The sequence below is a fragment of the Poecilia latipinna genome, unplaced genomic scaffold (assembly GCF_001443285.1).
Source record: "Poecilia latipinna isolate Pla-1442-1.1 unplaced genomic scaffold, P_latipinna-1.0 Scaffold1586, whole genome shotgun sequence".
Lineage (NCBI taxonomy): Eukaryota > Metazoa > Chordata > Actinopteri > Cyprinodontiformes > Poeciliidae > Poecilia > Poecilia latipinna.
The window spans coordinates 55764-80240 of record NW_015114202.1 but is presented as its reverse complement, the minus strand read 5'-3'; the positions used below and the strand labels follow the sequence as shown (position 1 = coordinate 80240).

The following is a 24477-nucleotide window of genomic DNA, read 5'->3' as shown; positions in this document are numbered from 1 at the left end:
TGATTAAGCCCTAATGAACTGGGCGGTGATTGCAGGTCAGTCTTTAAAGTGACCTCTGGGTTTCACCCCCATCAGGAACCAACTGTGGATTTCTCCCACAGACTCCTCAGGCATGTAGGCCACATTCAGAGGGGGAGGGATTCCTCTCTGCAAGCCTTTTATTCCCTTTCAGTCTGTTTTGCCTTAACCGTCCACCATTCAGTTTGCTCATTCTCCGGCTCTTTGCAAAAGACCTCCAGAAGAGAACGGCTCTTGGGAGGACGTGCAGACAAACCTGCATGAACTCAAAGACGTGGTTTGTGAGGATGCTCTCATGTGTGTGCCAGTAGATTGCTTACTTGTAGTGTTGCCTTGCATCTGAATGATGCATTTTGACTCCTTGCTCGTTTCCCTGGAGTTGAAGGGTCGGACTCGAACAGCAACTTTTACAGACGCCCCAGACATTCTTGCTGCTCAGGTCGGACTCCCAAGTACGACTGCTTTTATATTCCTCCTGAAGAAAACACACAAAAAACACATCCGTCTAATCAAAAGTATTTTACCAAGATGCTACACAGAATCCACTTAATGCATAGGTCCTATATCAACCCTACAGGCACATAACATATAGTACGTATTATTTATCTGTCAGTTGTCGCATGTAACAGTTTTCCATTTTGTTTTCTGTGTAGAGTCAGTAGTCAGGGTTTATTGTTAAAGCTTTAGTACCCACAAACAACAACAAACAATCTATGTTTAACTTATTTGAAGATGAGTGCATTTTCTTTTTTCCCCAAATCAACCAAATAGTCTATTAGGTCGTGTTTTAAGGTAACTGTACATAAATGTCCAGATTTTTTATTTTTTTTTTTAATTTTTTTTTAAAAAAAAAAAAAAAAAAAAAAAAAGAAATCTAAGATGAACATCTTGTAAGTTTGAAGCAGAATCTTCTTTACTGCTGTTTTTAATGGTAAAAATGCATTCCACAGTAAAGAGCATTTGATTGAATCAAAGAACTGTAACAAGTTAAGAAGCCACATTTACACTGACTATGGAAAAAGACAGTCAGGGATTATTAAACATTTTATGGCAATACCTATAATAAAATTTTTGAATTAAGCAATTTCTTGTTATTTTTGAGCCAAACTGTTCCATTTTCTAACTTGCAAATAGTTATTACATCTTTAGGGATGTTCTCCCCCCTCTTACATGCAAAAGTGGACACCTAAACATAATTGTTTAATGGGCCTCATTCAATCTTGGGTCGCCCCTGTATCTATGAGTTTACTAGATTACAATCCGTGCTTCTTTCTGTTCGCTCTTAGTCCATTTCAGCTCTAGATTCCCAAATTGTCCCTTGTTTTTTCCATATTCTAGCAGTCAGCCATACTTGCTGAAGCATACGCCCATGAAATTCTATCTCCCCCTTTTTTCTTGCTGAGGGCTACCGCGGGACAACGAGCCCGGGGGCCCCGTCTGCTGCTGCATGCGACTCTGCACTGGTGCAAATGAAGAGCGTCTATTTCTAATACTTGAAAATTAAATTCGCCGATGTTAAGAAGTGGGCTAATCCTCGTCTGCTGAATGTTGTGGGAAGAAGAGTTAAGGCTCCCATTAGCAGCGTAGGCTGGGACGCACTGTTCACGTTTGTTCAGCAGGAAAGGTTAAAACCATTTAAATGGCTCCGACAACTGGAGTTTTAAACCATAATTGTAACATTTGTTCATTTGAACACTGCTAAGACATGCCGAAAGGTTTCTGGTTGGGGTTTCTATCAACATTAAGCGCTAGCAGCTAACCAACTGTGCATAAACGTAACCCCTTTGAACTATCAACATCATTTACTTTGCTTATTTCCTAAAAAATAAAAGTAAGCGTACATTCCGTGACATAAATATGTAACGGACACGCAGCTCTATGACTAATGTTGGCACCAACAGACAGCTGCTCGCCAGCAGAAATTAATCTGACATAACAACCATTAAGGTTATACATATAATGCATGTTCCCAGTCCGATCGTTCATACTCACGTTTGACGACTCTATCCAAGGCGGCACCACCGGACAGTGGGGAGAAATAACGTTAGCTTGCGGCGTCAGGATGTGTTGTTGGTGGTTTTTAATCAGAATCTGCACACACGTAAACTGCTACCATGCCCTCTTCCGTGGAAAACACCCATTATAGCGGTATCCTCCGCCGTATGGATATGTAAAGTACAAAATGTGAACAAGGTGACTCGGTGAAATAGCTTGTTTTTTTTTTCCCCGTAGCGACAGAAAAAAAGCGGCCACCCGTCTGCGCCCGAGCGAAAATGGAAATCGATGGATCGCCTTGATTTACCGAAGAGATTACGTCAACTCCCCTTCAGCGTGCTGACTGACAGGCCAACGGACCAATCAGCGCAGAGAAGTGGGTGACTAAGACATCAGGGAGCCAATGAAATCGGAAATCTGCGGTGTGGGTGGAGCCTCTCTCTCTCCATTTTTCTACCGTGACGCCACACTGCAGGATTTCTACCCCACCTCTCCCAGCGCCGCTGTCACTGTGTCGCTAGGGTCACCGCAAACCAGCGCCGCCTAGCGAGGATTTGAATGAACCTTTTTTAATGATAAAGGATGCGTCCTGCAAAACTATTTTTAACAATTAAGGAAACAAAAATGGCGGTTTATGGTGCAGTCCCTTTGTATGTTTTTATGTAATATCTGAATTTCTACAACAGAATAGCACCAGCGGTACAAAGGTTTTTGAATTCATTTTTTTTTTAAATATTTAAAAAAAAAATCAGCTGAATTTGTTTTACAAAATAAACAGTTTTTTTTCTTTGCAACAGGTAATTTTGTTCTTGAATCTTAAAATAGAGGGAAAATATTTATTTTCCTTAGTATTTATAAACAGTTTTACTGAGTACATGTAATTGGCAACGCATGTATATTTCATTCAGTATGAATGAAATACACGTTTGAGCTTTCTGAAGCTTATTTTAAGCCTCGGAAACAAGAACATAATGTAGCTTAGTGTAGTGTATTTATATTTGATGGAAAGTTCTGTGCTCAGACATGCTCATGGTAAATGTATCTAATTTCAAACTACACCAAAAACACCTTTGCTATTATTGAACCCCTGCCTTTAATTTGTCTGGTTTAATGTGTGAAGGTGGATGATTTAACAGAATCAGGTGCTCGTTACGGAGGGCAGATTCTGACGTAATTGACAACAAACAGAAATAAATGTTAGAACCTGTCCTCCTTACATCAGCTCTTCAAGTAAATTAAAAACCATTAATGTTCAGGAAAGCATTTCCAAAATTTGTACTACATTGTCAGGACTTGTATAATGTTTGTGCACACACACAAAATAAAAAATGCCTGCAAATACTTGTACAAGTTTCAAAAATGCTCGTAGATATACAGGAATTATATAGGAGGCATGTTTATCACAGACTTGCATGGAGCTTTCCTGTTAAATGAAATACTTTGAGCATTTAAAGAGCTGAAATGGCTGTTGCATGAAATTTAGAGTAACATAAAATAATTGCCCATACATAAATAGCTTCGTTTCTGGTAGTTTTTTTTGTTGTTTTTTTTTCATATTTGTCTCTTCCCTCGCTGCCCAACCTCTTCTATAACACAGATACTTGACCTTGAGGTGACAATGAGGCTTTTATCTTCAGATCCAGAATACATACAAGTAAATCAGATTAATGAAGTCAGCATCAAAATATAACTAAACAGTTTTTTCTTCTGAAGTTCCTGCTTATTACGTTCTAAGACTGAAATAACATTTCCTTTGAAGATTAAATTACATTAGCCTACATCCTTTATGGTTCCACTTGTCATCCATAAGCACAAACATGAGCTGAAGAACACAAACAAGTTCACAAATATTCACACTGCTTGGCTCTGCTCTCACTCGAGATTTTTTATAAAGCCAAGATATTAAAAAAACAAAACAAAACAAAAAAAAAAACAGAGCAACTACTGTAAAGATGACTGATGAGCTTTTGCAAACGGATTTCTGCTAAATTGTAATACATAAACCAGCAAAACTGTTAATTATCACTTGATATAATTCACACAAACTCAAGAGACAAACTTAAAAGTTTTAACTTTATTATGTTTTGTTTTTAGAACCATGATAATGGTTTGAGACAAAAAGGGTAAATGCAAATAAAAATCCAATCAGGTATCCTTTTTTCCCCCCCTTCCACTCAAAATGTTGTTTTCATTGGTAGTAGTGACATTAAATTCAGATGATTTGGAAAGATCCCTTCAAATCAGTAACACAGCCTGACACTAACGAAGGGTTTGTTAGAAAGGCCGAGAGCCCTGTTTCTCCCTCATCCAGGTGTGGATCCTCTCCTTCAGCTCAGGCACTGCAGGAGTAAAAAAACAAAAAAAACAAACATAAAAACAAACACTTCAAGTCAACAAATTTGAAAAAGCGTAAAAGTTGTTTCTTCCAACATTCGAGAACGCTTTTACTATTCTTGGTCGTCCAACAAAGACCCATCATGATGATGTTACCTGACTCCAGCATGCTCTCTGTGAGGGGCTGCCTGTTGAAGGGATCAGTGGGGGAGTTCAGCAGGTGGCGCAAGATGATGGATCTGTCCATAATGTTCCCAGAGGGCAGCATCACCGGGTCAGTCATCAGAGTGTCCATCAGAGGGTCTAAGGTAGTATACAAGTAAGACAAGATTAGGAGAAAAATATAGTAAACTTTTTTGAATTACACTTTTTATTTATTTTTTTTTAATTCTGAAATGCAACAGGAAATTTATAATTTTTAAATTCTAAAGTTTAGAGCCTTTTAGTTTGTTTCCACCACACAGCCTTCAAATTTGTTCACCAGTTCAAACTGTGCATGAGTTTAGAACGAGGCAGGTCGTCTAGTTTTAACCAAACACCAAAAAATATGGTATTTAAATATAAAAACAATGAATGCTGAGTGCAAATTACCCCCCAAAAAATCCATCCTAAACAGCTGAACAGGTGCCTTAATATGAATATTAGTTCACCTAAGAAAACAAATGAACCAAATACCCAATAAAAACTTATGAGTGCCCCCTATATATTGAAATGTCACAGAGTTGTTCATGTGAATCCTGCAGGTTACAAAAATAAAAAATAAAAAAACATGCCGTGCGATATCGTAACGACAGACAGCTGTTACGCCCGTGTCCTGGACGACACACTCCCATCAACTGTGGTGGGCTGGCAGGCATATCTGGGAATCAAAGCTGGTATGCAGACCGCATTCTCTTTGTGGATTATATTAAGTCTGTGGTTACAGGATAGCTTTGCTCTAAGCTGTCTATATGATCCGTATGAGCTGCCATAACCTGCTGCAAATGTCTGGAATTCAATGAAGACCTTCTCTGTCTACACTGACCTGGGGGTCACGCCGAAGCGGCTGTTTCCCCTGAGGGCAAAGGTTAATTTACGCACTGAATATGGATCGCAGAGTTCTTACTCTGCATTTACATATTACGATGTATTGCTTAGGAACAACTCAAATTTGACATCGGAAAAAAAAAATAATAAAAATTGTGCTTCATTTACTTGATGTCTTGAAACATCTAGGATTCATCCTTCCAGTTGATTCTATAGTAATTTCTTATAAAGTTTGCAACCGTCTTGTTTATATCCTTAAATATTTTAAAAAATCCTAAGAAGATTATACTTATAAAACTTGATTTGTGGTTCTTTGGGTGGAGTCAGTTTAGAAGTAGGGATTTATAACTTGAGTTATATAATCCACGTTATATTCTCTGTCCAGACTTTATTCTTTATTGAAAGGAAATAATTGTAGAATATGTGCAAAATGCAGAAGACTGAGAATAAAGTACTGATTTTGCTTTGTAACAGTTACTAAACACCCAAATATTAGCTTTGCTGATTGGAGAAACGGACCTTTGAACTCATCAGGTGCGTCACTGTAGTCCATCTCTGACTGGGAGTTCTTGGCGACTATTTCTTCCACCTTCTCGGATAGCAGCTTGAATTTCTCAATGGCAATAGAAGACTTAATACCAGCCTTTCTCATCTTGGAAATAACCTCCTCAAAAAGCTCCCGGCTGTATGATCGCTGCAAAGAAAACAAAGATCCACAGCAGTCTGTTAATGATATTGTGGAAGAGGAAAAGCTATCGCGGGGCCACGACTTTGCCAGGTATAAGAGTAAACATTTTCAATAGAAATATTTCCAAATAAAACACTATGAATTTAGTCTCTGAATCAAAATCTTTGATGCGGTCGGCGCCAACCTGGTCATCTGCAATCGCTTTAGCAAAGCGGGCGCAATCCAGTTGAAGGTAGATGTCTGTCAGCTGGTCTAAGAGCTTTTTGGGCTCAAAGCCGTATTTCTCTGGGTTCTCCACCTTCAGGTCCCGGCACTTGGGCCCACAGAGCTGCTGAAGGTTAAAGTTCAGCATAGCAGCTAAACGAGGTCCGAGCTCCTGTGCGGAGAAAAGAGGACGGGCTCAGAAATATTGTCTGGTTTGAAATCACCGAGTCAGGCTCATAATTTCAACTTTATTGCAAACAATTAGTTCCTTTTTATGGAAACAGCTTCACTTAATGCATGGAGTGAATCTTGTGGGACGTGCAGAGGAAGCAGCAACACTCACAGGCCTGAGGAAAGGCTTCTGAACCTGCTTGGTTAGGATGTGGAACATTTCAACCGTTTCTGTAGCCAGCGCCAGATAAGAGCGAGACACTCGCTCATCCTGAGTCAGCTGGGACTGGCGGCTCTGCTGCTGCTCCTGGAAGTTTGAAGAAGAAAAAGAAAAACTGGTCGAATAAACTGTGCCTTAGCATATCTGGTGCCATGTTTTGAAATTCAGAATAAACATGTACGAAAAAAATCCATCGATATTACTGCAACATAGCAGGGAGCTCTTGATTTAAAAAAATGATAAAAAAAAAAAATAATAATAATAAAATGGAGTACAGACTCTGGGCAGCTGATCCCACTGCTCTTTATTCTTCATCTCTTCCTGAACTTCATGGATGCGCTTCAGGGACTCAAGGCTCTCGTCTAACAAGAAGGTGGTGTCGTTAATCAGCATGTTGATGTAGCGCACAAACTGCTTGCCAGAGCTGGGGGAGAGGAGACGAGATACAAGCGCAAATCAGGTCGGAAACACCCAAAATGTCTCAGAATTGAGCATCAACTGTTTATTTTTAGTCACGTGTCAATTTTTGCAATCGACAAACTCACTTGAACTCCTCCATGAAGGTGCCATGGTGGGCAATGTTCTGCCAGAGACTCTTGAAGATGGTACTGATATGGTACCGTATAGTGAACTTATCGTAGAACTCGCTGGTAGCACCAGTGTGCTCAACATCTAAAGAGAAAAATGCAACGATTTAGTGAAATACTAAAGAGGAACATCTACATTTGTACAAAACCTGGATTTAAGTTTCTTTTTTTTTTCTTTTGAAAGTACACACGATTCAGTTGACTAAATATTGTGACGCAGCTTTGTTTTTAACATTCGAGCTCACAAATTAGGAATAAATTATGCACAATGGAGAAGTTCAAAAGAGAAATAAAGTAGAATTTTGTCATTAGAATGGAAAAAGAAAACTCATTCAGTTTTAGAAGTGGTTGTTTAGGGTTGTCGACCTGCTGGAAAGTCAAAAAGAGTTGACAAGTACATTAAGCAGAAAATGTAGAGTCCAGCTAAGCAGCAAAACCATTTGTAAAAATGATCACCTATGTTACAAACAAAAAGATTTAGTAACTGTTCGAAGCGAGAAGGTTGATTAAAATATTTTCAAAGCTGATATATTGACTAATGAAGAGAAATATGAATAGATTAAAATCTATAGATACAGAATCCACAGGTCAGAAATCAACTCCATCCATCTTCATGATAACCTAAAAGCGTATGCTGCCACCATTGTAAACAGATACAGATATTGCACAAGTAGGATTAGTCACCATACTAAATATAGGAGCACACAAACGGGAAAAACTCTTCAGTCACAAGCAGACAGTTTCAATGTACAGAGGATCAGACCCACCAGTGTAAAACTTCATGAGAGCAGGGACCAGGTGTTTGATGGACAACGGGTGGTTCTCCATCATTTCAGAGAATCTCTGAGTGCGAGGCTGTACAGCAGGGTTGGTGACAAACAGCACTTCCACCAACTTGGCTATAAGGTAGGGGTTCCTGATGTAGTGCTGACTGCAGATGAACACGACCAAGAAGGTGACAACGTCCTGGACACACGGCTCATACAGAACCTGGGGAGAGTACCTGCAAGGAATAAAGGGGCAGTAAAGAAGGGAATTCTCTAAAGTACTGCGTGCTGAAAAATGCTAATTATTCACACAGGTGCAATAAAACTTTGCAATGGAAATAAAATGATTTCATCCAGTTTTATTACGTCTTAAACATGTGAAGGACTTACTGCACGACAAAAAGCAGAAACTCTGCCACGTCTTCAACGTAAAACTCCGGCAGAGCAGCAAAGCTTTTGGGAATCTCAGGGTTCAAAGGAAGGGTAATGCTGAAAAAAGGAGAACATTTTGTGGCGTAAAGTTTATTTTTGAAGAATGGCAGTAGAGACAGGGAAAAAAAAAAAAGATAAAAACAGTTGTTCTTTTTCTGTTAGCATCATGCCAAACAGTAGCATGGTCAGTCGGTGGTATGCCGACTCACTTGGGGTAGGCCGGGTCCACCATGCGAAGTATGAGCTGAATGACTGTGCTGTAAAACTGCAGACATCTGCGCAGCAGGTTCTCGTCCAGAAGGCCCACGTCAGCGCACGCTTTGGCTCGCACCAGTTTCTGACAGGACAGTCAGACATGATAAGCATCATGTCTCAGGAAATACGTTCCCTTGCATAATCACTTATTTGTCAGCTTTTCAGCACACAGAACAAGTACGAGTGTCCAAACGGAGTCAATTCTGACGGCAGACAATCCTGGCGTGTCTGTGCCTTTAAGCCGGTCCCGAGGATTGGATCAATATATAGCAGACAGAGGGTAAGAGAATCTACCAGGACTGACCTTGAGCTGGGTTTTACATCGCTTCAGCATTTCTCTGTGCCGACTAGCCAGGGGAGAGTCTTTCCATTGGCTCTCACTGTTTTTCAGCTCCTCTACAGTCCTAAAAATGTGAAACGAGGTTATAAATAACTCGCTGGATGAATAAGTTATAATCATTCGCCATGTACGAACTACCTGTTGAGTTCACGGATGGCGCGCAATCTGCGGATGTAGCGCCGACAGCATGGCAGGATGGACAAGTGATGAGTGTGAAGTGTCAAGAAAAAACACTCGGTGGGGAACTTGGGCTCTGAGAACTTTGAGGGATCCTCATCTGATGATGTTCACACAGACGAGAAAAAAAACAACCCATTATACTTATTTACATTCTTTTTCAGCCAAAGGAATTATCTCTGCATCCTAAATAAAGAACAGAAGGTTGTATTTATTTTATTTACTTTGGGGTTTGACAATCCACGCTAAAAGTATTTTTTTCCTTTTTCTCTACTTACGCAGCTCAGCCATCCAGCTCTTTAGCTCCTCCATGGTGGCTTTAAGACGAGTCTCTTCCAGGCTGACGACAAGGCGACACCGCGGATGGAAAATGTAGTATGGGTCCACTGTCTCCAGTTTTATCTTCATGCTCAGCTGCTGCAGCACCCACAAGAAGTTGAGCATGAAGCCATCTGTCGACACCAGCTTGTCATCGGTCTGAGAGAAAGAAAATGGCAAATGTCGCTCAAAAAAACCTCGTCAAAACCTGAGTTTTACCGAGAGGCATATTACGGGTGCAAACTTTATCTTTGCAGTTTAATTTTTCTTTTGACACAAATCAGAAACTCAAATATCATGCTCAAGCTGCTGTTGTATGAATAAAGGATGCGCGCCGCGTACCTGCATCTGAGCTTTCTTCACATTGTAGTTGACTAGAGCTGCCATGTAGTTGAGAGCTAACTCGCGCGTTTCTCCGTTCAGCAGAATATTATGGAGAACTTTGAAAAGGTCACCCTGATGAAGGAAATAAATTATTATGATAAGAGATTAAGATAAGTAAAAGTAAAAAAATAAATTAATTAATTAAACAAAAACATGTGAAGGCTCACCCTTGCTGACTCCAGATAGTGCTGCAACGACTGGCTGACAACTCGGGTGTTCTCCATGGTGATGGCTGGGCCAGAGAAATACTTGTCCCCTACTTTGGTCTAAACAAGGGAACAAGCAATTTTTGTTCAAAGTCCCAAAGGTTTTGGGAAATGATGGCAAAAAAAATAATAATAATAATTATATATATTGCAAGCGTCTGAGCCTCAGTGCATGGAACATAAATACTTAAATATTTATTCTGTATTCACGGTGAGGATTTCGAGTACAGTGATATTGCGATTATTAGACTTTTGATACATTGTGGTGAAATTATACAAGTTGAATGTGCAACTTACATCATCCTCTGCAAATACTGAAAGGCTAAAGAACGCCCCAAGGTAGGATAATCTCTGAATTTCTCTGCCACAACCAGGGCTCAGAGGTTTGGGACACCACAGAGGAAGTGATGTTGCCTACACAGAAGAAGAGGAGTGACAGATTTACATGTTACACTAAATAATAAACAACAAACTCTGGGCTTTTTTCCAACCAAGAGTTTTCTGGGTATTACTATAATAGTAGTAGTACTAATTCCCTTTAGAGTATTTAATTGTGCATTGTGAGTTAATAAATAAAAAATGTATAAAATTAAAAACCAAGAATTAAAAATTAAATTGATTTGCATTTTTCATTTATATCGTTCATTTAAAAAATAACTTGATAACTTCAGTCATAGAAAAAAAAGTATCAAGGGAGGGTTTCAAATTACTTCTACATATTTAATTGCAATAGAAAAAACATTTGTCGTTATTAAATTAAATGCACACAAACAAACAAAAAAATCTATCTTATAGCTCTGAAAAATCATACTTATACTCACCAAGTTGCACACGGGATGAGTCTTTCCAAACTTAATTTCACAGAGCTCAGCTAATGCCTGTAAAAAAAATAAACAATCTTTGACTTCTTAAAACTTAAAAAGAAATATTAAACAACTTTAGCATTAAGTATTAGTCATCCGGCAGTAAACATCAACATTTCAGCAGAACAAGGCGAAGGCCGTGAAAGGACATTTCATTATTTCATCTAGATGACATAAAATGATATGTCAAGTAGAAAAGCTGTCACTCAGGCTTTTTTGTGTGGCTTCTTCTCTCTTTGCTGCCAATTGTTCTTTCAAAGTCTTTGACATTTCTCCCTTTCCGCTCTGCAGGCTTCTGTCTTCTTACCATGAGGGGGAATTTAAAGTTGTCGCTGTCAAAGGAACATTCTTTCACTGCCAGAGCGAGCCCATGGAGAATGGGAATGAAGATCTGGAAGACATGTTTGGAAATGCCAGTGTTAATTAGCACCGCAACTTTTAGGACTTGGAGATTTGCATTTCTGTTGTTGGCTTCAGAGACGTTCAGAAGATTCTCTCATTATTTACATTTATAAACATAAAGTACAACTATGAAACAGAATGAAATCATTCTGCATTGTTAATTAAAATGTAAAACACAAAATATGGTATTGTGGTGAGCCGACTTTCCTCTCGGCTTGCATCATTGCAGACTTGAAGCTTATTTGTAATTTTGATAAGAGTTTGTAAAAATAAATAATTTACTGTTCGAGATCAGGAAAACATCTAACGGTGATATTAATGCTGAATACTGCTACGAAAATATTAATCATGAATAACCTACATTTTTCTATCTCTCTGATATATGACGACCATTGTCATTCAATATTTCATCTTTAATGTGATTTATGCTTTCTTAGTAGTTTATTAGTGGAAGACACAATCCATGAAGACATAAAGTAATCACTAGTTTTTTGTGTAATAACGATGCAATTCCAGTAGATGATTTATCTTTAAGTCTGTATTTTGCAACATGTCTCAGGGATCACTGTAGCCGAGTTTCTACTATGCAAAAGCGAAGGAGTTAGTCCCAGAACTTTGTATTTTACACTGCCAGATTTTCCAGAACCAGGCTGGTTAGTTAAAATACAGTTTCTACTTTAAAAATATTATGACACTTTGGAGGTGAAATAGAGCCCCTTTAAGCTATACAGCAGGAATACTTGTTATTGCTTGCAAGCGCAACTTTCAAACTCTAGAAGAAGGCTGAGAAGAGTCAACACACACAGCAGCCGAAGAGTCCAGACTGCGATTAAAACACAGTGGAATCACACCGATACAGCATTAATCTCAGACTCTTCTATCAGCGTTACAGCTTAGCAACTAAAGTCACTCAACACTTTACAGAGATATTTCACTGTATCAGATTATATGTGATCTGCTCTGATCCTGGAGTCTCGTTCAGCTGCTTGGTGTCTGGGAGACGGTAGAAACAAAAAGGAGGGACCTCCAGATGCAAAAATAAAAAGCTGTCATTTTCAGAAATACAGTGGAACCTCCGAATACAAACACACCTGAATATTTTATTCGTAATGCAGTTTACGCATCTATTTTGGGTAGCATAAATCTCTGCAGTTATAAAGTAATCAAATTTCTACAAACATCTCAAAGTGCAAGAACATGCAGATGTCAATGTGCTTTCATGTTGACTGCAACCCAGGAGAAAATAATGCAACTTCTACACCAGCACAAATTGCATTATTGCCTTCCGCACTGACCAGTTAGTATGGAAAGCCACTGTTGCCAAAGTTTTCATACATTTTGGGCCCGGAGCAGAATCTTCTTGGATAGAAAGCAAAAGCACACCATGATGTCTTTCCTTCAACAACAATGAATTGTTTGTGTTTTTTTTTTGTCCTTTCAAAAATCATAAAAAAGTTTATATGTTATGATTCATGCTTTGAAGACTCCCAGCAAAGGAGTAATATCGGAAAAATTGAAAATGACTATGATTTTGACTGCCGGGCATGTTTTACTGTAGCGTTGGGTATCAATTATTTAAGTTTCAGTGGGGAACAGCGTCTCAAAAAATATGTTTTAGATGTAAACTGCATATTGGAACCGGTTACATTTGTATTCAGAGGTTACACGGTAAAACTATAACTCGTGATTCTGCCAGAATGTCTGAAATAAAATGGCAATCTGGTCACTGAACACAGAAGGCCGTGCTCCCCACCTGTTTGAACACTTCCTCTTCCTGGTGGGTGATGCGCACCAGCTCCTGAATAAAGCCATATGGAAGGTTCCGACACAGCATGTAAGGTACCAGCAGAGACTGTTGGAGGGGGCTCCTACACGCAGTTAGAGGAGACAAAAGATAATTAACCTTCTCCGGATGCAAGGAGAAAGAGCAGTTGCTATGGAGACAAAATAAATAGCTGAAATGGAAAAAAGGGAATGGCTTCACTCACCGAGGCTGAGTCAGAGCCCCCTGCAGGACAAGGGCAACATGGGAGATACACTGAGAGCGAATGTTACTGAGAAGCTGGCTGACATTTGGTTGGCTGCACATCTGGAAAAATAAACAAGATACATTATTTCCCTGGTTTTGAAATGGGAACGAGAAGATGGATTTCACAGAATCAGATCAAGAAAATACATTTTTAAATAATGTTCTTTTGAACAAGACTGGAGCTTATCAGAAATAAGACTTTAGCGTCAGTCGTCATGTCACACTTATTCAGGAAAAAGATCCAAAAATGAACAATGTTTTAATGCATCCTCTTAAGTCAGTTTTCTTACTCGTCTGGAGATAAAGACACAAGTACAAGGAATCTCCTCTTGCAGACAGTCGCCTACCTTGGGAGCTTTCCTCTCCTCCATGCCAACGCTGTCAAAACGCTCAATGAGGTAGTTCAGCATCTCTGTCTCTTTGCATGCTTCAATGGTGAAACGGTCGCTGGCTGAATCGCATGACATCCCCCCTCCACAGGCACCCAGACTACAAACAGACACATGAAACACAGAGAGAGGATTGTTGGAGAACAGAAGAAAACCCTGCTGTGTTCGGGAGAAGGTCCATCACATCAAACCATCACGTCAACAAACGCAAAACTCTGAAGGATCCTGCGAGGAAACAAGCTTATTAAATAGCATCGCAAGTCTCACCAGGGCTTCCAAAGGGGGACAAAAAGGGCTTAGAAGAGTTCAAATTATTAAATTGTTTGCAGCAAATCCTTGCAGGCAAAACTCACCTTTATCCGAGTCTCATGTCATTTCATTTCATTTAGGCATTTATTAAAACAATGAAGAGATAAAAGCTCAAACTGCTGTTAGTGGTCAGCTGCAACACGGTACGAGTGGCTTCAAAGCCTATTATGTATTATATGAAACTTGGTTATAAACATGCAACGCGTCAATAAATCACCACTCCTCTCAAATATAATGTATGATAATACCCTAAAACAACACAGCTTTGTCAGGTTATAATGTGTAAAACCTAAGAACAAAATGTTGGCAGTTCAGGGATGCTAACTGTGACTGACAAACTATCTAAATCTGTTAGCCAAAGCTGCAACAAAGTAAAACGGCACAATAAGCCACAAAAAATGTCAAAATCAGAAGATTTTCCATCTAATCCCACCTGAGATGTTCTTTAATACTTACCACCTACATAAAAAGAAACGTTTAATGAACCATCTAACAGCTGGACGACCATCAGCTTCTGTGTTCTGAATCGTATATTTGCACAACCCTAGTGGTAAACCTGCCGGAGCCACTGGATGGACCATGCAGTGAGCACATCCCTGTGCAAGCGTGCACACACACGCGTCAACACACACCGAGCACTGGTGTACCTGGACCCAAACTGAACCTGTGCAAAATCCTCCTCCTCCACCACCTCCTCCTCCTCAGACTCTTCATCACTGCTGTCTTGAGACATGTCAGAAAGGGCAAAAAACAGGAACGACAAGGGGCTGACAGGACGAGAAAAGGGAAGAGGTGAGAGAAAGAATGTATGGACAGGAAGAGACAAAAAAAAAAAAAAAACTAATGTGGAACATGGATACATGGAGGAAAGTAGGACAAAGAAAACGGTACAGCTCTGTAAGTCCTACTATGGATGTGTACTTGTAATGTTTTGAAATATTTAAGCTTTTCAAAGTGCAGCTTTAACACAATGAGACAGCCACCCCCAGAAGCTGTCTTATTGTCCCACTATAGTGAGACAAGGACACTTTAGCTAGATCCCACTTAAAAACTTTAGACACATTTAGAAATGGATTCATCAGATCCAATTCCAAGAGTCGGATAGTCGGATAATTTATATGCAAAACGGTCAGGAAGCCTTACTGCATTAAACTCCTGTCTGATTTTATGTCTGCCTCGCTCTAAACAAGCTGTTTGTGCAGCCTATATTTAAAAATAATACCATTAAAATTAAAAATGGAATATGTGTGTAATGACAATGGTCCCAACATTTTCAGCATAACATTTGCTTGTTGGACCCAGTAACTTTTATTACCTAGCTCTTTGCCATTAGTGACCAATAAATCTCTAAGTTGTTCACTGATTTATAGAGCAGCAGTAAAAATCTTCAGCTAAAACGATCAGTGATTTGTCTGAGTGAAAAGTAACAAAGCAGGCTGAGAAGAGAGAAAAGAAAGTCGGCCCAACTTATAGATCAACACATCCTATGCCTAACATAAAACTGTGGGATTTGCAAAACAAAATGTTGTGTGTGTGTGTGTGTGTGTGTTTTTTTATGTGTTTATTGACTAGATCACGCCAAACACACATACAAATGACAGATGAGATACCTAGATGATGGGATCCTGGCAGCAAAGGCAGCCTGTCGAGAACTCAGTCTGGGAGAAGGAGGCACCACAGGAAGGGTTGGGGAAGGGGGATGGCTGCCTGAGCTGGGCGAGCTCAAATGAAGGGACTGGGGGCTTAAAGGCGTTGCCGGAACCGGGGTGTTTGGAGGAACGGAGGGCGCAGCTGGGCTGGGAGAAAGACCAGGGAAACTATATCCTCTATAAACTGGGCTCAGGGGGGAAGAGGCCACCCAGGGAGTGGTGACAGAGTATGGTCGATATCTCTGAGAGATGGGCATGGGGGTAGATGACGGATTGAGGGAGTGCCTGGTACCGGCGGTGGCAGGTGGGCTGGGGGGAACTACAAACTGTGGCGTAGAGGGTGGAGCAGGTGCAGCGGGGGTAGAGAGAGACGGGCAAGTCCTCTCTGCTGCATTCAACGCCATTGGATGAGGACTATTCCACCCATCCAAACTGTGGATAGCATTGATAACAAGATCATCATTGGCAAAAAGGCTCTGTTGACAATCAAACCAGGGCAGAAAAAAAATGACAAGAAAATCCACAGAGGAACTTCATGGAAAAAAAAAAAGAATCAACAATCTAGTTGGGTTTCTAGAATATACACAGTTCATGTGCAAAAAACCGTGAATCTGGGTATTTACCTGGAGAGAGAGCTGGCTCCAAAAGACCCAGCACTGGGGCCCATCGGGCTGCCGCCTTGGCTAGAGGGCTGCACCAGCGTCAGCCGGTGGTCGGAGGATTTCGCTGCCGCAATGGGCTGAGAGGTGGCGGTCAAGCTGGCGAACGGGTTGTGGACATTTGACTGGGATGACATCATTAAGACTTCCATCAGGATCTGGCTGATGAGGTCTTTGAAGTCAGAGTACACTGCAAGATTCACAAAAAGTGCAGCAAACAGCTTATTAAAGGCAGAAATAACAAGTAGCTGTTTTTAATTTACAATAAAGTAACTGCAGTTGTAATGGGAACACACAGACAGAGACGGGTCAGAAAAATACCATCTTTAGGGTTCTGATGAAAATCTGCAGCTAGCGAAGGGAGAAAGATGACATCTCTGTCCTGCTCCTTCCACGATACGCGGAGGATCTTACAAATCAAGTGCAGAGCCTGATCTTCAGAGACATCAGAGTTTGCAGAAGTTTCCTGAAAAAGCAGAGGAAAGCTTTTTCACTGACTAGAATCGCTCCGGTTGATCATGCTTCCAGGAATCAAAGTAACCAAAAGTGAAACAAAGAAAAGCAAACAACCGTGTTTAATCTGAAGGTCTAGACAATAATGTTACGTTAAAGCCCTTTACCTTTTCAGTCAAGTTTCTCTTCTCCCTGCGATCGCTGTCCTCCACCTCCATGTTCTCAATCCCTGAGTCCACATCCACCTGGGACATGCTGAAGAAGAGAAAAGGCCAAATGCGTTAAAACTCAGCAGGCTTCTGAATGTCATACTAACATTTTGAGCCAGTTAGTTTATCCCAACATTCCCATTTCTTTTCCAGATGATTAATAAAACATTTTTACAGCTATTTCTTATATCAACAAACAGTATCTTACAGGAATACTGTAGAGAAGGTCAATAAAAAAAAAAATAAAAAAAACTTTACCTCTTTTCACAGGAGGCAGGGTCAATGTCCATGCTCTGCGATCGAGACAAACTCTGAGACTGTGTCTCGAGGCTGTTGGAGGGGGAGCTGGAGAGGGAGCTTACACCTTCGCTGCTCTGACTACCATATGCCACCCCTGCAGGAACATTAGTCAAAAAAAGCACAAAATTATTAATATACCTGCCATATTTCATTTTAAAAATCAGAATTCAACCAATGAGTTTACTTCTGACAGAAAATGAGGTCGGCATCTCTCAAAAGATAATAAACAATGTAAAAGAAGCGCTAGTTTTGACAGCTGTAATTCAGCTTCATTTATATTTTATCAAGAAAAAAGCAAAAGGGTGTCAAAAATTATTATCAACCAAAAAAAAAAATATATCTTTGTTGGCAATGAATTCCTTTTTATAATTGCAGGTTTCTAGTGGTACTTTGACAATTTAGCCTTTGGTGTTGAACTCCACGTCTTTGAGGTCAGAATGCCTCATTGCCGTTTCCCTAATCCTCAGCTCTCCCCACAGACTCTTTATCAGACTGAGGTAAGGCGCCCTTTGGCTGGGCCAACATGAAATTTACATTTTTTCAATCAAAACAAAAACATAAACAACATTTTACAGATTCCTTTACATGATTCTTCCAGGGGTATGAATAATTTGAGGCCTAACTGTAAATTTAAACATCTGAGGCACAACAAAATGTGTCAGTAGCCTGAACATTTTTTTTTTAAAGCTATACGCCTAAGAAGCGAAGAAAGACGGAGAAAGACAGGAGGATTCTGTCCTTGATCGGTTGGAGAAGACTAAAAGTGTAAGTGTATAAAAAGCAAAGTAGCTGCCAGAGTTAACCAACTCTGAAACCACAAGCATGTTTACTACTTTGCTTTTAAGATTTGCTCTGTGTGCAACAAGATTATAGGTCAGAATGACCCGAAATAAATTTAATGGTTGCTAGGAGGCTGGAATTATATTGAACATATTTATTGAATCATTTAAGCTACATCCCTTGGAAGCTTATCCAATAGCAAAGTAGAAAAGTAAAAATGAAATGTGTATTAAGCGGTATTAATGGCTCCTTTAAGCAAGTTTAGGTAGCAGAAAGCACAACCAATGTCTACCAAGAAAATGCCAGGAAACGTATGTGTCCATATGCGCAATAGTAGTGCAGAACATGGAGAAAAGCCTAAATTTCCCCTCTGCCCTGCCCTGTCTGCCCTTTATGTCTCATAAAAAGTGATCACAGCAAGCCCATTGTTATTCTATTTTCTCATTTTTATCCCTCAAATTTATAAAGGCTGCAATAATTAAGACTCCTTACAGAAATGTTCCTCAGACAACAAATTTTTATCCTGTGTGGCTTACAGAAAATATACCGCCCAGGCTTATTACAGACAAGTACAGGGGTTGAGCAAAAGTTCACAAAATATGGTGCTACACATATAACTGTAAGATGATAATGTTTAACCCAAAACACTTCTGGCAGTTAAAGTCATCAGAATAAAATGCCTGAGCGCAGCCATAACCAATAAACTTTGATTACTCACCAGAGGTGCCCATAGGAGATGTGGCAGGGGTACCACTGTGGACATTGAGACCCAATGATTGAGAGGCAGCTGGTGGTACAGGTTGGGGTGAGACACCTGAGGGGCCAGGGAGGGGTCCAGGTGGAGTCTCTCTCTGTGGGGACGTGAGAGGGGTACTTAGGGGGGTGCTGGGTTGTGATGTCTGTCCTCCTGCCAGCCGTGCCAGCCGCCTTCTGCGAATCTGTAATAAAAAAAAAAAAGATAAATTCAGAGAAAGTGAAGCAGATATACACAAATATCCAGCCAGCTGAAATATTTTCAGGCAGTTTCTGATTAATTACACAGTATTACTGCCTATTCGTGATTATTATAAGGTATGCTATGTGAACTTGAAGAGATAAGGTTTTATTTTTATCAAGTGGTTGTAAAGGGAGTAATAAGATAAGCAAAATGCCCAAGGTTGTGGGGCAATTGAGCAATGCCCTTGCCATTTGGCCCGTAAGTAATGACAACAATCAAGTTTTTATCTTCAAACCTCTTGACAGTGGGTACTATAAGGTAATGGTTAGGCAATGAGGAAATTCAGGATGAAGAAAACCTAAAGTGCTGCAGGATTCCTTAACCAAACCATTTCAGCAGATATTTGCACTTAACATGCACCAATTCCTACAGAAGATGTAAAAGTGACAATTCAGTAGTTTTTATTTTATTTAGTATTAATCTTGTTTTAATCTTACTGGAAGGTGTAATAACACCAAACATTCCAATTGTTTTCATTTTTTCAAATGTACCTAAACTTGAGAAATTATCAGATGAAATTATAGGAAACCTATATTTCTCAGACAACCCACTGTGTAAACTGCGGCTGGTTGTGTTGGACTGGAATGGAACTATTACTATATTTTAAGGTATTTACAATAAATGTAACTCTGTATAATTTTTTAAGCCTAAAAATTGTTAAAATGCGCAACATTTTAAACAGAGTCAGAACTTGGAGCTCAGAGGATGACAGTATATTTTCTGTATAGTAAACTGAGGTTGGAAAAAGCAGTGTATGTTTTGTCTGAGGTCTAAGGGGAGCAGCCCCGTCAACTCTACTATGGTGGTCCACTGTTTTTGTTTGTTTGCCCCTTTCTGCTGAGTCGTTTCGCAAACACTGTTAGCAAGTCAATGCTAATAGCAGTAAGAAATTTTACCGTTGGAAGACGTGAAATAACACAAACTTAAAACTAAAAAAGTATCCATGCTACAAGTGAAAATGACCAGTTGTATAAATAAGTCTTTCGCTGAGTTTATAAAAAAAAAAATAATAATAAAAATGTTAAAAAAAACACCGTTAAGCACAGCTTGAGAGCTACCATTAACCAGTTAGCACTGTGCTCCTGCTAAATGACACGGCACAGGCAGTTACACGACTCTCCACTGATTTCTTCTACATAAAACTTCAATTATGAATTTACGTTATTTAAAAAAAATTAGGAGCAGAGTTGTTCAACTCGGGTTTAACTGTCTTTCTAATAAACGAACTGTAGAATCAACTGAGCGAGTGATTCCTTCCTTTGACGTTAAGCTAACATCTCTGTTACATTTTGTAGCAACTAAGCTCGCTCTACAACTCCTAAAAGCTTGCGAGATGAAATGTTAAGACTGAAAATAACATCAATGTAGTGAAGCTTCGCTCCATATATATTCAGTGCATTCATCCATTGTCACCTTACCTCGTCTGCGCTCAACTCCTCCATCCTGGCAGCTAAGCCAGCTAGCTATTTCACTTTCAGTTGCTTCGGAGTGCCAGCCAGAGCCAGCTAGCTAGCTAGCTTCGATTAGAACTGAATATGCATAGTTTAACACGTTCAACGAATAGGTGTCAATCTTGATTGTCGCCAAAGTAAAAACTAGGACACCGATATATGGTAGATGGCGAGATGCAGATCTTGTAAAGCGTCTCTCGATTGGTAGATTTTCTACCGAGAATCAAACAAAAAGAAAAGTAGCTAGCTATTATATACGTCAAAATACAACAGCGGCCATTTTGGCTCTACTCCAAGTCACGTGACCTCAGAGAGCTCAGGAAGAGTGTTGCGTCACTGCGTCGAAAATATTGTTTGGGCAGAGGCGAACTGGAGGAGCAATCTAGTACTTTAATGTATTTTAATCTAGTAATCTACTGATTATTTGTGTATTTAGGTGTGCATTCTTAGTTATGGCAGAATCGGTCCTCTATAAACATTAAGTCTGCACCACCGTTTTCTTTTCTTTTTTTAATTTTTTTTTACGTAGATTTCGCCTTGAGTTATGAACAATAGCAAGACACTTTTTTATATAACTCTAGCTTTCGCGCAGATTTTCAAATTAAACCTTTTTACCCAAGATTTTTACACGAGAGAGGACTTGGGCAACTGAAAAAAATAATTTTGGCTTAATCTCTAAGATTAAAGTGATCTCTTTGTTCCTCCAAAAGTTGCCTTTTTTATTTAAATTTAATCAAAAATGCTTTATTAATCCCAAGGGAAAGCTAAGTAATGCAATTCAAATTAATTTGAAATCAGGATGATTAAAGTCAGAATTCTAACTTTTTTCAACAGCCCTATTTTGAGCAACCACAAACCTTAACATATTTATTGCCATATTAAGCACAATGAGTTGCATATCTGAATTTGGAGGAAAGTGAGACATCCGTTTATAAAATCAAATATTTGAAAAGTGTGGCATGCATTTGAGGTTATCCCACTGAATCAATATTTCAAGTCTATTTCAAATCTCAATCCGCTAGAGGCCTGAATAATTTTGGTCTTAACCACATAGAAAGTAGATATACAACTCTTAACTTCCCTTTTTTTGATGGACAAATATCACAAATTACAGCTTTTATTTAAACAAAATTTATTGAGCAAATTTCAAATCGTACAAAAAAAGTATCTCAAACACATTTTAGTATATCTTACATTTCTTTTAAAAAATATTCACATGAATAAGAGTTGTACAAATAAAACAATAAATGCAAATTGCACAGAACAACTCTCAAGGAGGAATTTCGAACAAGAGAAAAACCAAAAGTACCTTTAATCTGTTTTCAGCCAGCTGAAAAGTTATGAAACAATCCCGATGCTTCATCCTATAAGCTTGAATGTAGCTTCAGTATGCAGTGTAAAGCGGTGTAGTGGTGCCATCTAGTGGCGTAAGTTTATATCTACATTTTTTTCCTGATCTGAGCACCCTGATAGGCCTCGACTCTAGACTGGTGTAGCTTTCTTTTCTTCAGGGTCAGCAGTTGTGGATCGGACGCATGCTGTCCTCCAGCACTGAACGAATTCTCCTTTAACATCTCCTTCCTCTTTACTCGTTTACATTCTTCTTAAACACCTGCTTGCAGACTTCTCCATCACAGTGCAGTTCCTGAGGTGGACAATGTGACATAAATGTTTAGTGAATATGAAACACACGAAATTAAGACAAGTTGAAATTTCTTTGCAATTTCATTCCTACCAGATGGAGCTTGTCGCCTTCGACCCAGTGAGCCCAGCCTCGGTTCTTCTTCTCTCCAACCTGCTCACACGTTAGTTTATTCCCCTGCCATGTCACTGTCGACTGCGCAGACGGAAAACAGGAGAGAAAAAAAAAGACGAGAGAGAATAATCAGAATGGGAGCAAAAAATTCGGTCAGCAGGTTTCATGCTTCATACAAACACCTGGGAGTGCTACGTTTACAACATCCATCCTCACCTTGATGTGCCTGTTGTCCAGTCCCTTTGTGAACTCCTCAAACACTTGACCGGTTTTGAAGGAGATGGCGTAGTTCCTGAAGGTGCTGAGAGTTTTGATGATATACTGGTCTCCCTGCTGCTCAATCACCTTTCTCAGCTTCAGCCGCAGGGCAATCTTTCTCAAATAAACACTGATACCTGGAATAGTAAAGGAATGTATTAGGAAAGCTTTTGCATACTCTTTGCCACATACAATAATAACCCTGGTGTAAAATCCCAGCTCAATTTCTCTTTGTATATTTGTGCATTCACAGCACAAACAGATTTTCTAGGTTTTTTTTTTTTTTTTTTTTAAGTTTTCATCCTATGGAGTATTTTTTAATTCAAACTCACCAAGTGCACTCATGTAGCCATCGAAGTTGACGTTGCTGATCATGTCCCATGTTCCACACAGACTGGCAGGCATGCTGATTTCTCTTAGCTTCCTTCTTCAGGGTGTTACTAGGAGCAAACTGGCGATCCCATGCAGATGAGCCTTAATAAATGCAGCTTTCAGAAAGTCCCTGTGACACACAGGTGGGTGTGTCAAACCCTCCTGTTTCTGTTGAAGTTAAGATCATGTGAGGATGCAGGAGGCACTCTCGTCAATACCAGGACAGTAATGGGAAGCAAAGACTTGTCAGACAGGTTCACTGTCAGACAACCTTTTAAGCTAGGCCTCAGGAATTAAAATACAAATGAAGGGAAAAAAAAAAAAAAAGACGTCATTGTTTACTGTCAGAAAATTACAGATATTTAGCTAAAAAAAATATGAGAATTTTGTAAATTAATTTCAGTACAATTGAAAATAATGTAAAATACCCTATTCTAGTATCATGCAACAACTAATTTAATGTTTTAATTTTGATTAACAATTAAACTGCAGCAAATCTCTCCTGACCTCAAACCAAATTAGGTTACATTGTTATCAATGTCATAATCACAACGGTCTACAGCAAAATGACAAACTTTTCTGTGCAGCAGCAAATTGAAATTGACAAGTAGACACACTGCAGCACAAAGTGTGGAAGAAATTCAGTTTTCAAGAAAACAAACATCACCTCGTTGTCTTGTCGGGTTTTTTTTGTTTGTTTTTTAATTAAAAAGGGCCTCCAGCGTTTTCCTGGAACGTTTTGCTGAGATGTTGTCCGTTCTATGAAAAAAAAAAAAAAAGTTTGGGAGGACGCCGCAGTTTTACTGCTCACAGCAATTTTTAAGAGAGTGGAGGCTTTGATGCAATCTTGGATTTCACACATTAATGCAAAGTTAATAATTTTCCTCTATGATGAAGTTAATCCTTTATTCTAATCAATCGCTTTCAAAATAATTATCTGTTTGTGTGATCGCATGATAACTTAACTTTCTCTAATCACACATTTTCTGAGGTCTGAGTGGAACTGAGCGTTGAAATATGAGCCATCGTACCTTTAACATGTTCTACAATCAATTAAATCAAAACTCAAGTGTACCTGAACATAAATTATTCCACCATGTTGTTGTATATAATAACACACACCAAAGCTGTCACTCTGATATTAAATGTGTTGTAAATGTTACCATTTGTATTTATTTTGCAGAAAAAGCAGAGGTCATTGTTTGTGGTCCCAAAAATGTAATGTTACATATCAGCGGTCAACTAAACTGAAATGGTTTGCACTTCTTGAGTGACTGAATCATGTGGACTCTTTGTGTTGTTGGGTAGGAGGCCTGTTGGCTCCGTGCTCCCAAAACTAAACAATTAGCCTTTAGTTCTCTTCTGCAACAAACCTCCTGAAAATTGATTCCCCCTTTAAAATTAAAAATATAGTTTATTGAAGTTAAAATGTACATTATCAGGTTCCATTATTGTTTAACTGAGATCCCCCCCCCCCCC

At 39.4% G+C, this 24477-nt stretch overlaps 3 protein-coding genes across 31 annotated transcripts in view; all 3 read right to left on the bottom strand.

Moving 5' to 3' along the window:
* The window catches only part of kif1b (kinesin family member 1B), a 70000-nt gene extending 67661 nt beyond the window's left edge, over positions 1-2339 (bottom strand). For 10 of the 28 annotated variants that reach the window (XM_015058921.1, XM_015058920.1, XM_015058922.1 and 7 more), the window contains exons 1-2: positions 2011-2322; positions 339-493 (exon numbers count right to left, since the gene is read on the bottom strand). In XM_015058921.1, coding sequence (XP_014914407.1) covers positions 339-444 — 106 coding nt within the window. In that variant the 5' untranslated portion in view covers positions 445-493; positions 2011-2322. Of the gene's footprint in view, positions 1-338; positions 494-2010 lie in introns of all 28 variants that reach the window. The other 18 variants (XM_015058925.1, XM_015058933.1, XM_015058947.1 and 15 more) reach the window with 4 other exon arrangements.
* A 1728-nt stretch (positions 2340-4067) lies between these two features.
* ube4b (ubiquitination factor E4B, UFD2 homolog (S. cerevisiae)) lies at positions 4068-20922 on the bottom strand. 2 transcript variants are annotated; one of them, XM_015058959.1, is made up of 29 exons: positions 20580-20922; positions 18883-19102; positions 17343-17478; positions 17043-17130; positions 16744-16888; positions 16387-16612; positions 15725-16195; positions 14762-14881; positions 13764-13905; positions 13376-13476; positions 13141-13255; positions 11293-11376; positions 10944-11000; positions 10420-10536; positions 10084-10182; positions 9875-9988; positions 9493-9691; positions 9176-9314; positions 9002-9101; positions 8652-8779; positions 8401-8499; positions 8011-8246; positions 7202-7328; positions 6936-7080; positions 6609-6743; positions 6246-6437; positions 5893-6067; positions 4504-4650; positions 4068-4352 (listed from the first exon to the last, which is right to left on the bottom strand). In XM_015058959.1, exons 1-29 carry the CDS (start codon positions 20601-20603, stop codon positions 4288-4290), a joined length of 4146 nt encoding a protein of 1381 aa, XP_014914445.1. In that variant the 5' UTR covers positions 20604-20922; the 3' UTR covers positions 4068-4287. The 2 variants fall into 2 exon arrangements, with proteins under 2 accessions (XP_014914445.1, XP_014914446.1); XM_015058960.1 differs by lacking the exons at positions 14762-14881; positions 15725-16195 and having other exon boundaries at positions 20580-20919.
* Positions 20923-22064: 1142 nt separating this feature from the next.
* Positions 22065-24477, bottom strand: part of rbp7a (retinol binding protein 7a, cellular) — a 7433-nt gene continuing 5020 nt past the window's right edge. Inside the window, exons 2-5 of the mRNA XM_015058958.1 lie at positions 22959-23077; positions 22585-22763; positions 22348-22449; positions 22065-22257 (exon numbers count right to left, since the gene is read on the bottom strand). Of these exons, the coding sequence (XP_014914444.1) occupies positions 22198-22257; positions 22348-22449; positions 22585-22763; positions 22959-23031 (414 nt within the window). The 5' untranslated portion in view covers positions 23032-23077 and the 3' untranslated portion in view covers positions 22065-22197. The remainder of the gene's footprint in view (positions 22258-22347; positions 22450-22584; positions 22764-22958; positions 23078-24477) is intronic.